We start from the raw sequence: 18025 nt of genomic DNA, 5'->3' as shown, positions 1-18025 counted from the left end.
GGTAGGGTAAGCATAAATTGGTTTAGGAATGAGTCCTAATACTTGGAAATGAATTAGCATTTTTGCACGTATTGTTCCCTCGACATGTTGTCAACGTTTTTTGAATGGGTTTTGGGTTACATGCCTGCAAGCTTGAAAGATTTTCACATTTTGTTCTGCAATATATTGCATTTTGAAGTTTTTACATATCTTATAAAAGGGGGGTGCTAACAAGTCGCTAAATGAGACTAGAGAGGTTGTCAGGGACATTAAACATCACCACGTCAAACACAGCTTTACAGCCTTTTTGGGTGGTGACGAAGTTATGCAAGTGTGGCGTAGTTCGTTTATGGTCTCATCTTAGCTTTTACATCTGGCGATTGCATGCCTCATATATTATTAAAGTGGTGTTCATTTGTGACGATTATATTGCCGAATAGAACATGTAAGTGCCATAAACTTTTGTTGGCCACAGAGCTTAATTTTCTGCAATCATTAAAAATCCAATGGAAAAGTCCCGGTTGGCTTTTTGTTGAGGGAGCCAGGGCAATGTTAATTTTGGGTTGGATTACAAAAATACATCATCCCCTGCAGCACTCCCTGGCTATGGATCTATCTGGATTAATAGGTTGCTGTGATAGCCAGTGGCGCCCCCAGAAATAGGGGTGAACAGATGGGGCCACTGAGAATCTTGAGGTGGTACACCAAAACCAAAATCCATAACTGAACATCAGGAATTTTCCTATGCTGTGGAAGTATGTAAGCTAGTTAAAAAACAGCACAGTTAACATTTTGAGTGTAACAACAATCCTGTTTTTATGTGTTATGTATCTATACTTGTCAGGCGATTCATTGTTCTTCAAATAGGCAGGTTGTTCTTTTTGTTAATAAGGCAAACATTCAGCTTTAATTTGAGGGACTACACTGATTGTAAGCAACAAAACATTTACTGGGAACAATCTTTCTCAAGTTAAGGGGAGACTCATGTACCCACATAACCCATTTTCATTCAGATATCTTGAGGTGAGAGGTCAAGGGACCTCTTTGAAAACTGCCATGCCAGTTGTGCCTTTGCCAAAATTTACGTTAACTATGCAGCATTATTTAGCCCCCTCCCAGACAAGCTATGCTGATATGGTTACCAATAGCCTTAGGTTGTCTGGTCTGACAACTACCTTTAAGCTAGCTTGAAAAATGAGTGTGCCACAACGATTTTATGACAATAATGTCTGCCTCCAAGTATTTTTGCAGGAAGGGTTTGAGGGGGGTAACGACTTCTTAATCAAATGGTAGCCAGGCCCTAAACATACCCTGCTTTAACGTCTATTTTACTCTAAATGGGATCGTCATTTACAAATTGATTATCATACTGTACTGAGGTAGACTTTAAACTAGAGATTGAGATCATACCCTCATTAGGAAAATGTTAACTGAGGTAATAAATCAAGTGAGAGGTAGGGTCCTTTTCTTATTTCTGTACAATTGGACCTCTTTATGCAACCAGTGGAGTCGCCCCCTGCTGGCCATTAGCAAGAATGCAAGTTTAAGGCACTTTCACATTAAAACCAGGAGGCCACGTGGACTTCTTTTATACAGTCTATGACAATGGTTCCCAACTGGTGGGTCGTGATCCAAAAGTTGATCATGGGTCTATTCTGAAGGGACCACAACTGACTCGCAAGTTTGTAAAAACACACTTTATTTTGAAGTACAATCAATATCCGGCACAGAACTTTTATTTTGAAGTGCTGTTTCCTGCTGTAGAGTGACTGAATAACAGACAGCTACTTAACAGAGACAGCACACTGAATATTTTAAACCTTGAACTAATGACTAAGGACAAATTTGGACCCGTGGCTGGACCAGTTGGGAACCACTGGTCTGATGTGCTTTGATGGCAAAATTGTAATAAAGAAAGACACAGACTAGCTTCGAAAGTTATTTCAACATTTTTACTGAAGGATCCATGCACAGAGAGGTTAAACACAGACAGAACAATGTAATAACAGGAAAATTTCACCAGTGAAAAGAGTGTTTGATACGCTTGTAGTACTCTGAATAATATCATTGGTGTTCAAAGGTAAAGTAAAAACAACATATTTTCCATGTTTCAATAAATAATATTTCAGTACATCTTCTCCAAAAGGAAATATGTATTGAAATTGTTGGCACAAGTTTTTGCGTTTAATCTGATATGATATTTATTTGTTACAAAGAAATATTTGTCTTAATAAATAAATAAGGATTTGTAGACAAGGTAAAGGCTACACTGGCGTTTACATGGAACAAAGTGAAGAATGTAACCTGGACATGAGGAAACAATTATATTTGAACAGCGGTGCCTGATTATTTTTTTTTAAATTTTTTTTTATAGAGCTCTACTCAAAATAAAAGCCCTCATACAAGATATGAACTTAGGTTTGGATGAGTGGCATCGTCTCTGTGTGGAAAGAAGTCTCTCCTCATGAACGTTGGTCAGGTTCAGGGCTCCTCACCAGCAAAACAGTTCACAGTTTATTCACACGCTCCATGCAGTGTGTGCTTTCTTATGAATGCTTAACGCCCTATAGTCACAGTCTCTTGGGACTTAAGAGACGTCCTGTTTAAAAAAAAATGAGAGAGAGAAAGTATTAAAAGTAACTCTCTGTAAATTTTTTTGCCAGTAAATCATGTCAGAGTCGGACTAGGCTTTTATTTCTGCTCATTCCCATTCAGGCAAGCTTTAGAGAGATCATACTTAAGCATGCTGCTTAGAAATGCTGTCCTGTCTCATGCTTTGGTAATGTCTGTGATGGTGTATTTCCATTCCCACTGTATTGACATTCGCCTTATACAAACCTTTTTGCACTGGTGAAATTTTCATAAGAAGTAGAAAGAAGAAAAGGTGTTGAAAAATGATGCCAAGTGCGTATTACTTAAAGCATGGTTTATTTATGGAACAGTATATATTACGACAGGGAGAAAGTGAAGCCCATCCTTCATTTTGTTCAAGCACTTGTCCATCACTTTCAGGCGCCTCGTGTTAAGTGTAAACAAAAGAGATGTGCATTCCAAGGCATGCAAGAGTCTTCAGAGACATTCAGTTAAAATTCAAGCGTCTCAAATCAAATCATAGCTCTACCTTATCTGGTTCTTCTGTTGTGACGGCAGGTGACGGAAGTGACACTTCATCCTGGTTATAACAACAAAGGACAGATAAGAATGTGACAGCAGCGACAGTGCCGCTTCGAAAGTGAAGCACCACGTTGATTAAGAGTCTATATGTGACACCAACAAGGCCAGCTGCCCCCCGTACCTTTTCTCTATCAGTCATGGGTTGAGATAATGGCTCTGTGGTTGTCAAGGCAACCTAGGGGTATAAAAAAATCAAAAGGGGAGGGTTATTGAGTTCAAGCCATCGATCTACGTAGACATAACTGCGACATAAAATGGAAATCAACCTTCGCTCCTTGTTTTAAAAAGTGGCTCAATGACTTAGTTTCCTGTCTTTAGTTTGGAAGAGTGTCTTCGTCTGACTCATACTGTAACTTTGTTAAAGGGTAACGTCCAGTATTGAGCCCTCTTGCTCAACACTGGACCCTATTTTTCCATATTTTTTTGTCTAAGAGACTAATGGCGACAACTTTTGAAATTGGTACAGTACTGAGTAAGAAGGCTGTAACCTGCAGTTGCAAAACAGGCTGCAATGTAACCACTCGGGGCATGTTCACACCATCAATGTACGTCCACTGAAGGTGATGTTCTTGTCACTGACTCAGATTGTTTGCCACCCTCATGGAGTCTGTTTCTGACAGTTTGGTCAGAAACATGCACACCAGTAGCCTGCCGGAGGTCATGTTGTAGGGCTCTGGCAGATTGAAGTGTCTGACAGCATTATGGAAAGGATCCCTACAGAGATAGACCTTTTGTTAAAGAGTAAGATCCTTTTTGTTCAACCAGAAACAGCCCCAAAGTCACAACTGCCAAACCCACCAAACTCCATTTGAACAGCATATTTTGACAATTAATTGAATGACTTCATGGTTTATTTCAACCAACCCAGAGTTGGTGATTGTTGCAACAGTGGAAAGAAGACCCAAGATGGATTTTGTGAGTCTGATTTTGTTTCTGTCAACTCTGAATTAAGTTTGTTGTATGATGATAAAATTCCTGTTTTTTTAAACGGAGTGTGGAGTGCGACTTTGAGGCTGTTTCATGTTAAACAAAAAGGGTCTTACTCTATCATAAAAAAGTCTATCTTTGTAGGGATCCTTTCCATGACGTTGTCAGACACCCAAAATAATAATCTCAGCCTGTCAGTGGCAAAAAACAAGCACTTTCAAGGATGTAAATTGACAGTGTGCACATGCCCCAAGTGGTTATATTGCAGCCTGTTTTGCAGCTTCCAAATGCAGTGGTTTTGCTTGATAATGGACTCATTTAACAATTGTTGTTGTTACTAGTCATCTAGATCAAACAGAACAACATGGGGAAATAGCTGCTAGGTGGAAACACACCCTTTAAGGTCTGAGGTCCCTTTTTTATTACAGTAAAAGGACATCCCTGGACTGTCAGTATACAAACAGCTGCAATGGACACTGAGAGATGCAACATTTTTTAGCATGTATGGACAATTATTCTTTATTCCCTGTTTGTCAGTGTGTGTATTAGGATTAGGGGATTTGATCCATTCTCTTGTACCTTGGTTGTGTTTATGTATACAGGGTTCCCACACAGTTTCATGGACAAAATTTCAAAACTTTTCCATGACTTTTCAAGGATCCACAACATATATATTTTTGATGTCTTGCCCTACATGCCAAGCAATGTTCAAATATAATTTCAGCTGCCTTTTTAAAAAGTAATTTAGTAATTAATTGTACCTTTTAATATTTCTCTTTATTCTTTTCTGTGTCTTTTATTGTTTTATATTTTACTGCTCTGTAAAACACTTTGAATTGCCCCTGTGTATCAAATGTACTATACAAATAAAGCTGCCTTGCCTTGGCTGGAATAAATGACAGAAACAGAACATACATGATGGTAAACAAAACGTTGTCACACATTGATGCATATTAGAGCTACGTTACGTCGTCAGCTCCAAAAAATGAATTTGCTGTTATGTTACATTATGTGGAAGGTTACCTGTAAAAAAAAATATACTTTAACAATTCTTTACACACAAAAATATGTCATGACTTTTAAAAACTTTAAAAAGATTGTGAAATTCCATTACTTTTCCAGGTTTTCCATGACCATGAGAAACCTGTGTATTTACTTTTTCAAAAAGTTCAAAATAATGTAGAAACAATGTAAAAGGCTATGGACTTTTTTTTTTTTTTTTTTTTGAAATTAAAATCCATTATGTGTAGTTTCACCTGTTCATCTGTTTCTCTGTCTGTCGAATATATTAGAGGATGACTGGAGGGATCCACCCATGTTTCTAACTGGGCAGGAGTGTGTGTGAGTAATTGTTCCTCCTACAAAAAACAAAAACAGAACAAATACGTTATTATTCCTCATAACTGAGCTCAGCTGTCTCTGCGTCCTTTCTATCAGAGTACAGTCTTGTGACAGTGAATGGCTTTTGATCATCTGGGCTACAGAATTATTGATGCTTCACTGTAACTATGTAAAGATCTGGGGACCCTTGATTGATTTTATCAGAAAGTAAATGTGAATTGATTTATGTGTCCTTCTGAGTTTGGCTCTAATCTATTTTTAACTCTGAAGTTACCTTTTCCAAGACATACTCACCCTCAGACTTTGTCAGTGTACAAACAAGCCTCATAGACACTGGAGATACAGCATTTCTTGGCATACTTCCCGAATTAACTGTTGAGAGGAGAGGAGTGCAGCTACACTCTTTTTTTTTGCTTTATTTGTGTTGTCCCCTTTTGTTTTTGAGTAGAGATACAACCTTAATTTACTGTTAAACATCCTCATTACGTGCATGCTATGTTATGTCTTTGTTACCTGAGGTGAATATATGTGTCTTTGATACAAATGTAATATAGTCCTGTAAAACTCCCCCCAAAAAGTTTTTTTAAAGAATATTTTCACTGCCTTTCCTTTCCTTAAAGCGACACTTACCTTTCTGGAAATTTTACGCTTTCCTTTGTTTACGTTAAAATGCTATTCATAAGCTGATGGTACACTAAAATGTAGGTGAATTCCACCAGAGATACAAACTCATAATTGTACCATTCTCATATGGTTCTAAGAAAAATCTGACGAATGCAACGATTGGCTGAGCGTCCTGTCTGTCTTCCCCACGTGGAGGCCTCCGACTGACATAACCGCTCACGTAACATCTCATCTGCTTATCCGGGGCCGGTCCCAGTTCCTCCTGGGGGACCCCAAGGCATTCCCAGGCCAGATAAGATATGTAATCTCTTCAGCGTGTTCTGGGTCTGCCCCGGGGCCTCCTACCAGTGGGCCATGCCCGAAACACCTCCAACGGGAAGCGCCCAGGAGGCATCCTGATCAAACGTCCGAACCACCTCAACTGACCCCTTTTGACGCGAAGAAGCAGCGGCTCTACTCCGAGCTCCCCCCGGATAGAATACACTCAAACTGATATTGATTTTTTAGGTGGCTAACATATATTTTGGTGCATCCACTGTCCACCGCAGCACAATACTTAGCTTCTGTGCTTGTAGATTTGGTTTATCAAAGGCGCTGGCAAAGCACAGCAGAAACGTCAGACAGGTTGGACCACCATACTTAAGTATTTGTCTTAAACGTTACAGTTATGGCTGAAACTGACAGCAGAAATAAAAAGGTACACATATCTACGCACTTTATAAAAGTTGTCAGTTGTCTACCCAAAAGTGTAAGTGACATCACAGGGATTCAAGTTTCACCTGTTCATCTGTTTGTCTGTCTGTGGAGGATGTTAGAGGGTAACTGGAGGTTCCCGCCAGTGTCTCTAACTGGGCAGGACTGTGTGTGGGTAACTGTTCCTCCTACAAAGAGAAAAAAAAATAAAACAAAACAGCATAAATATGTTATTATTCTTCATAACTGAGCTCAGCTGTCTCTGCTTCCTTTCTATCAGAGTATAGTTGTGCAGTGATTGACTTTTTGTTATCATCTAGGCTACAGAATCACTGATGCTCCACCTTTTTATCCACTTCGTCTTTTTCATCTGGACTTCAGGCTGCATATGATAACAATAGGGAACATTTCAAAATAAATCATAACATTTTACACTGTTTGACATTTACCTGTCGGTTGTCTCTCCCCTCCTGAGAGGCCAAGTGGTCATCTGGTGAGAGTTCATCCTGTTTAAGACAAATAATTTAACTGTTACTGTTCAACAACCTACAGACACTCCAGTGGATGATGTGCAGAGCAGATGCAGTGGGCTGGAATGACAAAGTAATTTATTCTTCATGATTAATTCAGGTAGTGGGCGTGTCATTAATCAACTCTGCCCAGTGTTCAATGTGGGCACAGATGAGACGCTGCTATAAAAAAAAAAATTAAAAAAAAGATTACAAGTTGACAGGTCTGTTAGCAAGAAGCCACCCACCACGACAACACACCAAATCTGTAACAACCCCCCATCATCGCTCTAAACTCAAGTTTCCCACAGTTCTTGAATTAGTCAGTCACCGCAGCAGCTGCCTACCTCGTATTCATAGCTGTATTCTTCGCCGTTATAAAACTCCTCTTCCTCCTCTTGCTTGTCCTCGTCACTTGTCTTCAGATAAAGGAGAAGTGACAATAATTAAAGGAAGATACTGTTACATGTTATAATTTGTAACTTGTGTCAATGGCTGGAAGACAACAATGCCAAGCAATTACAAAGCAACCCATTATCAGATCTATTGTCAATAAAATGAGAAGCACATTGAGACAAATGCATGCTTTTAGTTTTACTTGCCACACCATGTTTAGAATAACTGTTTAACTCTGTTTGTTATATTTAGAAATTGTTAGTTTATTATGATTATTTTTATTGTGTCTTAGTATTAAAGTCATTTCGACACACATTATGTTATGTTAATGTCATGTTAGCGACAGCCAGTGTCAGAGTCTGTGTTTAACCTTTGCAGCGTGAGATGGTTGTGTTAGTTGGTTTTTATTTTGTTTAGTTTTCAGGTTTAGTTTGGACCCCTTCAAGGACATTTACCAGGCGTTGTCTCTGCCTCTTATGTCGTCCTTTATTTCCTTTGCCCTGGTTAAAAAGTTCACAGTCAGAGAGAGAAAGGATAAAGGTTTCTCATGCTCTTCAGACGTTGATGATCAAGTGTGAAACTACGAGTTGATACTGTTAAGCCTAGTTCACATTACACGATTTTCACCACGATTTTGACGTCACAGAGGATCTTGAGAGCCGCCTTGGGTCGGAGGTGAGTCGGCAGATAGTCTGCCACCACAAGTCCTCATGTGAGAACAAGCCTACAAGCAAGTCGCCCGCTCGTCTGACTGGGACTGGATATCTGGCATGCTAGAAAACTGGAGAAGTCTGACACGACTGACAAAGAGCATCAGCCAATGAGAGGCGGGATATGTCCCACGTCAGCACGCAGGAGGACGGAAGAAATGTGAGGAGGACAAGCCGCAGGGTTGCCAGGTCTGCTTATTAGCCGCGAGACTCCCGCTGACAGAAACATGCGTCAGCAGGTATGAACACTCAAAAGATTACGATAGTCTCCGCGATGCAAACTCAAGGTGAAAATCGTGTAATGTGAACTAGGCTTAAGTTGAGGGAGATAATTAAGAGAAGATTAAGTAGTTAATGAATGTCAAAAATTAATTCACACAAATATGTTTAGAAGCTCTAATTGTTAAAGTTAAAACATGGTTTAGACCTATTTATGTAGGACCACACTGACAGTTTTGCATGTTTCAGCCTATTTATCACAAATCAAATATACATTTCATGAATTGATTAGATTTTTTCATAACATTCTCACATGTCCTCCTGTCACTTGTTGCCGCATGCAATTTAAAGGAATGCTTCAACCCGAAAATGGCCATTGGGACATCTATTGCTTACCATACGTTACGTTGAATTCATGACAGAAACTCTATTTTCTTGCATTCCTTTGACGATGAATGAAGAACCAAAAAATGGAGAAAATTCTCGATGAATTGAGCACTTGCTGGTCTACTGCTGCCTTGATGAGTTAGTGTGTTGGTGTTACTTTGTTTTAAAGTGTTGGTTCAGCTTCACCAAAATCACACAGCAGCAGCTCCAGTGTTCGGTTAGGTAAAATTGCTGTTATTGTCAATGGAGTCTGGCCTTGAAGAGAGCATGGGTAAGTTTAACTTTTAGTTTAGCTCCCCATCGAAAAAAAGTCTGTTTGTTTAGGAAGCACTGAGCATACGACTGGTTAAATGAGACTTGCATTATACTGCACGAGTTGTGTGAGAGTCCGTGAACAGATGTTTTGATAGAGATTTGCTGTTGTTAAACACGGACCCTTTTTAGATCAATTTATCGAGAATTTCTGTTTGTAGATTTTCGTTCAAAAGAGGTGTGTAAGAAAAATATTTTCTTCACAGATTCATGAACACGGGGTGGGTAACTGATATGCAAATGGTCATTTTGTGGGTAATGTTTCTCTTAACTGACTTTCGTAAATACTTGGAAGGTTGGAAGGGAGAGCTAAAACATGCAATACTAGTATGCCCCTTTAACAGTATACATTTAAGTTATCAAAGATAAATCGAAAAACATTCTATCTTGTTAAAAATAATTATCTCAGGATTATTTCATATTTTAATGTTGAAAATAGTTGATGAAAAGATACTCATGCGTGGTTTTAATTAGTCAGTGTTGAGCTCGTTCATTGACGAGATGTCCACGGGAGCTTTACCTTCCCCCGTTCTCTGTTCTTTTTCTTTTGTCCCGAGTTCTTCTTCAGAGAGTCTTCCTGAGTGAGGAGAACAGTCTCCGCCACAGTTTCTGGTAACCCTGAAACCGTCTGACATGCACATTTTTATTTTCTATTGTTTTGTAATCATCAAAACATGGATGGTAGACAACTCAAACTGTGTCTGACACTCAAGTGTTGGGTCAGGTTTCCAATACTTTTATTTTTTTAAAACATTTTTTAGTCACATCACGTGAAAGCTATCCACACGTTATAGACGACAAAATGCTATGAGATAATTATTTTTGATTTTAAGGTAATTGTTATCAAATTTAGAAGTTGACAGTTATGAATATTTACTACTCAGTTTAATTCCATATTGCTGAAAAAGATCTTGAACCATCTCTGTAGAAACAAAACTGATCAACATGTTAAATGAACTCAATATGTTTTTAACAGTTAAGTGAAATAACACATTTAAAGGTGGCATACCCTATTGTAAAGTGTCCTTACCTCCTGGGTCGTGGTATAATTGTAAGTAGAATTGACCACAGTCAGATTAATTTTGAGCGATGATAATCTGTCACTGCCCCCGTCTACTATCTCCTTCCCTCTGGAGCCCTTGAGCTTGGTGCCGATCCTGTCGAGCTCCTCTTCTCCATTCAGCGTGGTGACGGACCATAAAGTCGGACCCTCTGCAGTTTCATTCAAACGTTCCTTCAAACCAAAAGGCAGAATTAGTGGAAGTGGGAGAGAAGATGCAGTTTTGGACTAGAAGCACCTAGCTGAGCTAAAAACATACAAGTGACAATATACATTACACAGATGTGAAAAGCTGAGTGTAATGTGAAAGATTGTTTTTGTTCTTTCATGCTCTTTATATTTAAATGGTCAATGTAATGTGTTGTATGATGACCCTAATGAAACGCACTGGTTTCACAATGAAGTTGCACTGGTTAGTATACGTGTTGCTGGAGTTTGAAGGTCCAGTGTGTGGGACTTAGGGAAATATATTGGCAGAAATAGAACACCATACGTATGTTTTATTTAGTGTATAATCACCTCAAAATATGAGTCGTCATGTTTTCATTACTGTAGAATGAGCCGTTTATATCTACATAGGGAGCGGGTCCTCGTCCTCAGAGATTACCATGTAGCACCAACATGTGTCTACATTAGCCCAGAACTGACAAACCAAACACTGGCTTTAGATCGGGCTATTCACGTTTTCGCGTTGTCCACCATAGTTAGCAGCCCTTCCGCAATGACAGTGTTAAAAAAAAATATATAAAAATAAAAAAATAAAAAAAACATATTTTTGTGATGTGAAACTGCTTTATTACCAGTTTAAATGAAGGAAAGGAAGAGACCTCTGTGGATAATTTGACTCCCAGTTAAAACTTCCTGAACGTCTGGATCTTAAGTTATCAGAGAAAAAATGTGAGCACACAATAGCAGGTGCTGGGTTACTGGCCTGCCTCTGACGTACAGAACAGCATCAGGAAACACTGATTTGTAATGTGAAACTGCTTTTATTCAATGTTTTACCAGTGTTAATCACCTGGTCCGTTTGTTTTAGAGAGGAAGAGACCTCTGCAGGTATTTTGGCTCCCAGTAAAAATCTCCTGAACAATGAGCAATGACTGAATTCTGACTGGGAGTTTCAGCTGGGTGAAATACACAATCCTCACCACTAGATGCCACCAAACCCCCCTTAATCTCACACACTGTTCCTTAAGAATAATGAAAGTGGAAATAAACCACTTTTCAACTTGTTCCCCTTCAGCGTTTCCAAGTGATATGCGGCTAGGCAACAAGCAAAGTTTCCACAGTTACTTAGGTTGTTCCTCCATCTGCCATTTCCACCACTGGAAAAAGTAACTGCAAAGACCTTACACTGATACTCTTGGTAACAAGGGATAGCTACCGATAGCTACGAGGAGAAACAAAAGCGCTATCCTCTTCCTGTTTTGGTTCCGCAATGCTCGACGCACTTCTTTTGTGCTGATCCTTAATTTTCCCAGGTATATTTTCTGTGTATTTACACCCATACTGAGCTTTTAGGACCTTTCTTAAAACATGAAAAATGAGGAGAGGGGCTAAACTACTTCTGCCTGGTGTGTACTTTTTGATTTCAGAAATATCTGTCACTGTCAGTATCTCCAATCAAGAGACGATTCTGCACATGTACTGAACAAGTATATAAAAAAAAAACCTTAACAAACTTGATTTGGGAAAACCCTGGAAATAAGTTGATTGGTCTTGGAAAAAACTTCTGTTTTGAGATTACGTACCAAAGACTCTGGAAGCTGTCCATCTAAATCAGGATCCTCAATAGTGTCCAGCTCTTTCAGCGGCTGGCCGGCGAGGTCAAACTTCACTGAACTCTGTTGAGACAACACAAATAGAAAATGAGAATCATTTTGTTTTATTGCCCTTTGTTTTGGAAATGTTGTGATCTTCTAACAAATGGCTAAAGATTGAAATGGCTTGAATAAGAGACCTTGAAACTTATTCATAAAAGTTGAAAGAATTGAAAGTTATTTAGTACATGCATGTGAAAAAACACTTGGACTGATTAGTAACCAGCAGAGCTAGCAGCTGTTTACTGTTTGCAAACACTGATGTTTTCTTAAGGCGTATTAAAATCCCATGAGGGATGACAAACAAAATAGCATGAAACTTTGTAAAGAACACTTCTTCCCCGGAGTGTACGTACTGTGTACTCAGTGATGACATTGGAGGTGTGAGTGTCTGCCTTTTCCTTTGTTTTCCTGGAGGTGCCGAGCACCTGAAGCAGCTCCTCTATTCCGTCCTGCAGCAGCCTGTCGATCAAAGCCTTCAGCAAAGGCAGCTGAGAAAAAAAAGTTTTATTGACAAGGTCAAACTGGGATACTGTTACAAATTCTATCAGCCTCAAAATGTACACGATCAGAACGCACCCTTATGCCGTATGCTTCAAACATCACTTCAATGTCCTAAATAGGAAGAAAAACACATTGTTCAAAAGGGGAAAATAAGAACATGTATCCCAGAGGAGGAATTATTTTATCCTGTAGTCACCTTCATCTCAATAGACTTTCCAGGAGCTCCAGCATCACCCTACGGAGACATTAAAGTAAATGAAAATACCATAATTTCAATTTCCATATACATATGTTTTTGAGGGCAATGAAACACTACCTTGTCTCCTTTCAGGCCTTGTTCTCCTTTATCACCCTGTAAAAAAGACAAATAAGCACCAGAGCCAACATTTCCGTTCTTTATGACTCAGTTTCAGTACGAACCCCATCACCATCTTACCTTCATTCCCGGTGAACCCTAAACACACAGAAACAGAGGAGCAAGACATTGGAACATGCATCTACAATGCATGACATCAAGCTCACCATATCTGCTCGCAGATAATGGCACGACTCATTGCAGCCCACTATAAAAGCGCTATAGTCATCGCTGAATGATGACTCAGATGCCGTGCAGGCAAAATATCAACTATGCCATGCAACAGCTGAACTAATGTGCCATTATTCATGAGCTATAAACATCCAAAAACATGTTGCATGTCAGCATCAAACTTACAGCAGCTCCTGGGGGACCCATTGGGATTGGGAATGCTTCTCGGATTTCATCGAGGGTGGCGCCCTGAGAATGGATCCATGTGAAAATCAGTAAAGTTTAAAGTGCCAGGAACATCTAGGTGCATCTGCTTAATGTTTTTCTGAGTCACCAACAAACAGAAATGAGCCAAAGTGACAATGATTATAGAAACAACTCTGAATATGCTGCTTGATCTACTGCTCTTGAAAGAGATTTGAAATAAGAAATGAGCTTCGCTGTTTAATAAATCACAGACAATGCAGGTTTTTACCTCTGATGTGACAAGCACCTGCCGACCAGGCAAACCTGGAGGTCCTGGTTCCCCTTTACTGCCATCTTTACCCTGTTACAGACAGAAAATAAGCTCTAAAGTTACTCAGTTTTCCCACAAAAACATTTATTTATCTTATCTCAAAACCACTTACATTTGCACCTGCCTCTCCCTTTTCCCCCTGAAATGAGAGCAAAGTTAATGCACGTATTAAAAAAACAGCTTCACAGATCTGTCAGTTGGTTGCAGTGAATTTCAAAGACCTTTTTGCCTTCATCTCCTTTTGGTGCTCTTTCTCCCTGTGAAGAGAAAATACATGTTCAGTGTTAATAATTTGCCTAAAAAAAGTGATGCACTTTGAAAATCGGAACAAGTTTGTCAAGACAGCATTGACATCAAGCAGGAAGTATTTCAGTGTGTATCAGCCCAGTCACCAGAAGAAAATGTTGGCATTGTATTTTCCTGCAAACCATAAATGTTACATTTGCACATTTCATATACATCATACAAATGTTTTTAAAGTAATATATTATATGAGCTGATGTTGTCATCGAGTGGTGAAGGGGGTGATGGATGGTGTGTCACCTAAGCGAGATGCCTGCCAAACTGCAGACCACTGAATGAGTCCAACACGCAACAAAACCGGTTGTTTTTTGTGAGTCATCGCTGTGTTCCAAGCTGCTTTTTAGGCTCCAAAGGTGGGTGTTTTTTAGGTGACCCATCACTGGGTGCCAGGGCATTGGCAGCTCAAGGCATCGACCTGGCCTCTAAATTTCCCATCCGATAATCCATGGGACATGAAGGTGCCCAACCTCCAACCCACAGGGCTCAAAGGATCCACTGCAAATACCCTGGTGCCAGAAACCACAGGACACCCACAGAGATTATGTGTCCACGCCTTCACAGGCTCCAGGGTACTACCACGTCCCACAGACATTTGATCAGATTGGGATCTGGGGAATTTAGAGGCCAGGATTAGCTCCTGCTGGGGGGAGTCACTGCCATCGGGGAGTGCAATTGCCATGAGGAGGTGTGCTTGGCTTGCAACAGTGTTTGGGTTGGTGGTGTGTGTCAAGTGGCATCCATATTAATGCCAGGACCTGAGGCTTCACAGCAGAACATTGCATTCTAATGAGAGGATCAATGTTATTTACTTCACCTGTCAGTGGTTTTTCATCTTGTAACTGATCGATATATTCGCTGCATAAGTACAAGCGAATATAGCATATTCGTGGTTTGCAGAAATGTACAACGCCACCATTTTTCTGGTGATTGGGTCGTGGGTATCACACAGCACAGTGCTCTAGTTGTTAGATGATTCCTCACATCTTTTCCTGGCAAGCCCCTCTTCCCGTCAATGCCAGGTCTCCCCTGCAGAGCAGAGGAAATAAAACAACCATAATCACTGGAGATATTTTTCAGATTAATTATTATGGTGGAAAAACAGAAGGCTCGTGCTAATTACGCACCTGAAATGACAAAATTATGATATATTGGCTTTAGTGTCACCATTAGAATTGTATGAAGAATGGATATTTAATGTTTCAGCCAGAGGCGCTATGATTCATAGTGATACTCACTGGAGTTCCTGGTAAACCAGGCATTCCAGCAATCCCAACACGTCCTTGGTCTCCTTTATCTCCATTCTGTTTAAATGCACACGTACAAAAACAAGCCTTTTATTTAATAAAGTCTTGACAGTATTAAATGGTGTTAAGTGCAAATTTTGGCACCAAACACTTACAATAGCACGTCTGTAGACACAGGGAATTAATCATGTCTGACCAGAAAATTGTTACAAAAAACATGGTGCACTCACCAGGCCAGGCTCTCCTTTTTGTCCCTGGTCACCCTGCAATTATTACGCAATTATTACGAGTAAGCTTATAACGAAAATAATCTCAACGCTATTCACAATGGGAAGATGTTAGTAATACAACTGTGTGCACACGTTTGTACAACCTTCATTCCTGGTTTCCCTGGAAAACCATCAAATCCGTCTCTTCCAGAACCACCCTACAGAGCAAACAGTTTCATGTTTCAACACAATATGCACATTTTAAAACAAATCAAAGTCCCTCTGATACAAACAATACCAGTACAAATGCAATTCAAAATGATGTATACTCTTACCGAAGAGAGTCCTGGTAATCCAGGTTTCCCCTCTGGACCCTGTGGAGAGACACAAATATTCAAATATTGGATTGATTCAAAGGATTTGCGAAAGTTTCATCATTACAATGTTGTCTCCTACCAAGTACAACTAATGCCAACTGTAATTGTAATCCAATTAGGGCTAACTAATGTCAATTCACCATTATTTGCATTATTGATTAATCTGTTTTTGTTTTGTTTTTTTCAGTTAAACAATTCATTTTTTAAATGTTCAGTCTTTGAAAAGTTTATTTTCTACCAACTGACTAATCAATTAATGGACTAAACAATCAATACTGACTGAAATACAGTAGAAGGTATAATGAAACAACTAGTTAGTGAAGTGTACCTTAGTGGATCCGAATAAAGAATAAAGAATAAATCAAAGTAGGGATCGACCGATATGTTTTTTTCAGAGCCAATGCCAATACCAATTATTATGATACAGAGATACCGATAGCCGATATTTACAACCGATATATGTCTGCTGTAAAAATCAGTTGACACAGAATTTAAAAAATAAACACTGACAAAGCACTACATTCAAATGCAATTAAGCATATATTTATTCTGAGAACTTTTCCAATGAGTACAGGGAGCTGCCAGCAGCACTTTGAAAATAACTTTGAAATAAAATAAAATAAAAGAGAGCTCAATTAAAAGCCAGGCTAAAAAGGTAGGTCTTGAGTTTGCTTTTAAGAGCGTAGAGTGGTATGTGCAGGCAGTGAGAAGCACGCCAGGGGCAAAACAGCGCAGCTAAGGAAAACAAAACTGTATATGGGCATATCAATGGAAAAAAATCACCGACACCGATAACCCTAAAAATTCATAATGTCGGCCCCAATAATCTGCCAGGCTGATTATCTGTCGACCCCTAAATCAAAGTATGTTCTAAACTGAATGGGTATTTCAGTCTTGTGGTCATCCACTATGATAGTAATCGATTTAAAGAAACATGCACGAGCATGTCAATCATGTCATCATTCAGATTGGGGTACATCCCTATGTTTGTGACGTGTACTCACTTGTGGACCAGGCAGACCTGTCTCTCCTCTCAAACCAGGCTGACCAGGCTCTCCTGGTTCACCCTTTTAAAGATGGAAGGAAAGATGAGAGGAGAAAAAGGAAACTTAAAATCCCTCATGACCAAAAAACCCCAAACTGAATACAATAAAGCATGACGCATGTTATTCTTCAAGTTACCTTTATTACTCTGGTCAGTACATTGTTGTCTGCAACAATCTGGTAGGAGTCAGAAATCGAAAGTTAACTTGCTAATTGACGCAATTTCAGCAGATTCATAACAGACAATGTTCCAGAGTCTTGTGGGAGAGCTTTTTTTTTTGTTCTTTATAAGCACTGTTACAACGAATGCCCATGTCAAACATGGCTGAACTGATGAGAAGCTGTCAAAAATGATAATAGAGGTTTGTTTACTTGTCCTCCCGGAGGTCCAGGTTTTCCCTTTGTGACAACGGCAGCATGATCAAAAGAAGAGCACAATAAATCGCAGTTAAAAATCTAATATGTCACACTTCTAAACACAATCCATATCTGCGCCACAAAGGGAAAATAGTAGGTGCACTGAAGGGTGGCACGAACAAAAGGCAAAACCTAATTAGTGACCATATCGAAATAGAAATCATGAAGTCACAAAAGGGGAGCAGTTTGTGAAGGTGGCGACAGACACAGAAGAATGATTAGAAGGCGTCAACCACGAGAAACAATAAAAGTGTTCATCAATGCGAGAGAGATGGTGAATACAGACATACCTGCTCCCCTTTGTCACCTTTCTTTCCATCAGCACCCTTCAAAAGAAAAAGAAAAAAATTACAATTATTTTTAAACACTGGAGTTCAAGAAGCACATTTACAGAAAGCAAAGTTAAATTAACATCATTAAATGAAACTCAAAGGACTCACAGACGGGCCAGACGCCCCAGTATCTCCTTTCTCCCCTGGGTCCCCTGGTCGCCCTGGTAACCCCAGTGGACCCTGATCAACATTAACAAAAATAAAAATATAGCATTTAGTCTTGTATTTACATCAAAAAGCTTAAAGCCGATACAAAATTAAAAATGCAAAGTTAAATGCTGCTGTGAGCAAATGTGCTTAATTGCTGCAACACGATGTTTGTTCAGCAGGAGTCCTGGCAGACATTTTGGAGCTATAACTAAGATATAATGAGAAGTGGTGCCCTTCAGCATAAGAGCCCT

At 39.5% G+C, this 18025-nt stretch overlaps 1 protein-coding gene across 1 annotated transcript in view; it reads right to left on the bottom strand.

The window, feature by feature from the left end:
• col7a1l (collagen type VII alpha 1-like) overlaps positions 1-18025 on the bottom strand; it is a 94645-nt gene that overhangs the window by 17619 nt on the left and 59001 nt on the right. The window contains exons 51-79 of the mRNA XM_050036872.1: positions 17733-17804; positions 17583-17618; positions 17248-17274; positions 17014-17052; positions 16836-16898; positions 15790-15828; positions 15619-15672; positions 15476-15508; positions 15237-15302; positions 14983-15027; positions 13920-13955; positions 13811-13837; positions 13657-13728; positions 13368-13430; positions 13092-13109; positions 12972-13007; positions 12852-12890; positions 12731-12766; positions 12508-12642; positions 12083-12175; positions 10302-10505; positions 9792-9899; positions 8099-8143; positions 7595-7666; positions 7188-7244; positions 6825-6926; positions 5337-5438; positions 3275-3328; positions 3101-3151 (exon numbers count right to left, since the gene is read on the bottom strand). Coding sequence (XP_049892829.1) covers positions 3101-3151; positions 3275-3328; positions 5337-5438; positions 6825-6926; positions 7188-7244; positions 7595-7666; positions 8099-8143; positions 9792-9899; positions 10302-10505; positions 12083-12175; positions 12508-12642; positions 12731-12766; positions 12852-12890; positions 12972-13007; positions 13092-13109; positions 13368-13430; positions 13657-13728; positions 13811-13837; positions 13920-13955; positions 14983-15027; positions 15237-15302; positions 15476-15508; positions 15619-15672; positions 15790-15828; positions 16836-16898; positions 17014-17052; positions 17248-17274; positions 17583-17618; positions 17733-17804 — 1824 coding nt within the window. The remainder of the gene's footprint in view (positions 1-3100; positions 3152-3274; positions 3329-5336; positions 5439-6824; positions 6927-7187; positions 7245-7594; positions 7667-8098; positions 8144-9791; positions 9900-10301; positions 10506-12082; positions 12176-12507; positions 12643-12730; positions 12767-12851; positions 12891-12971; positions 13008-13091; positions 13110-13367; positions 13431-13656; positions 13729-13810; positions 13838-13919; positions 13956-14982; positions 15028-15236; positions 15303-15475; positions 15509-15618; positions 15673-15789; positions 15829-16835; positions 16899-17013; positions 17053-17247; positions 17275-17582; positions 17619-17732; positions 17805-18025) is intronic.

The sequence above is a fragment of the Epinephelus moara genome, chromosome 23 (genome assembly GCF_006386435.1).
Source record: "Epinephelus moara isolate mb chromosome 23, YSFRI_EMoa_1.0, whole genome shotgun sequence".
NCBI classification, from domain to species: Eukaryota; Metazoa; Chordata; class Actinopteri; order Perciformes; family Serranidae; genus Epinephelus; species Epinephelus moara.
This window is presented reverse-complemented; position numbering and strand designations above follow the sequence as displayed.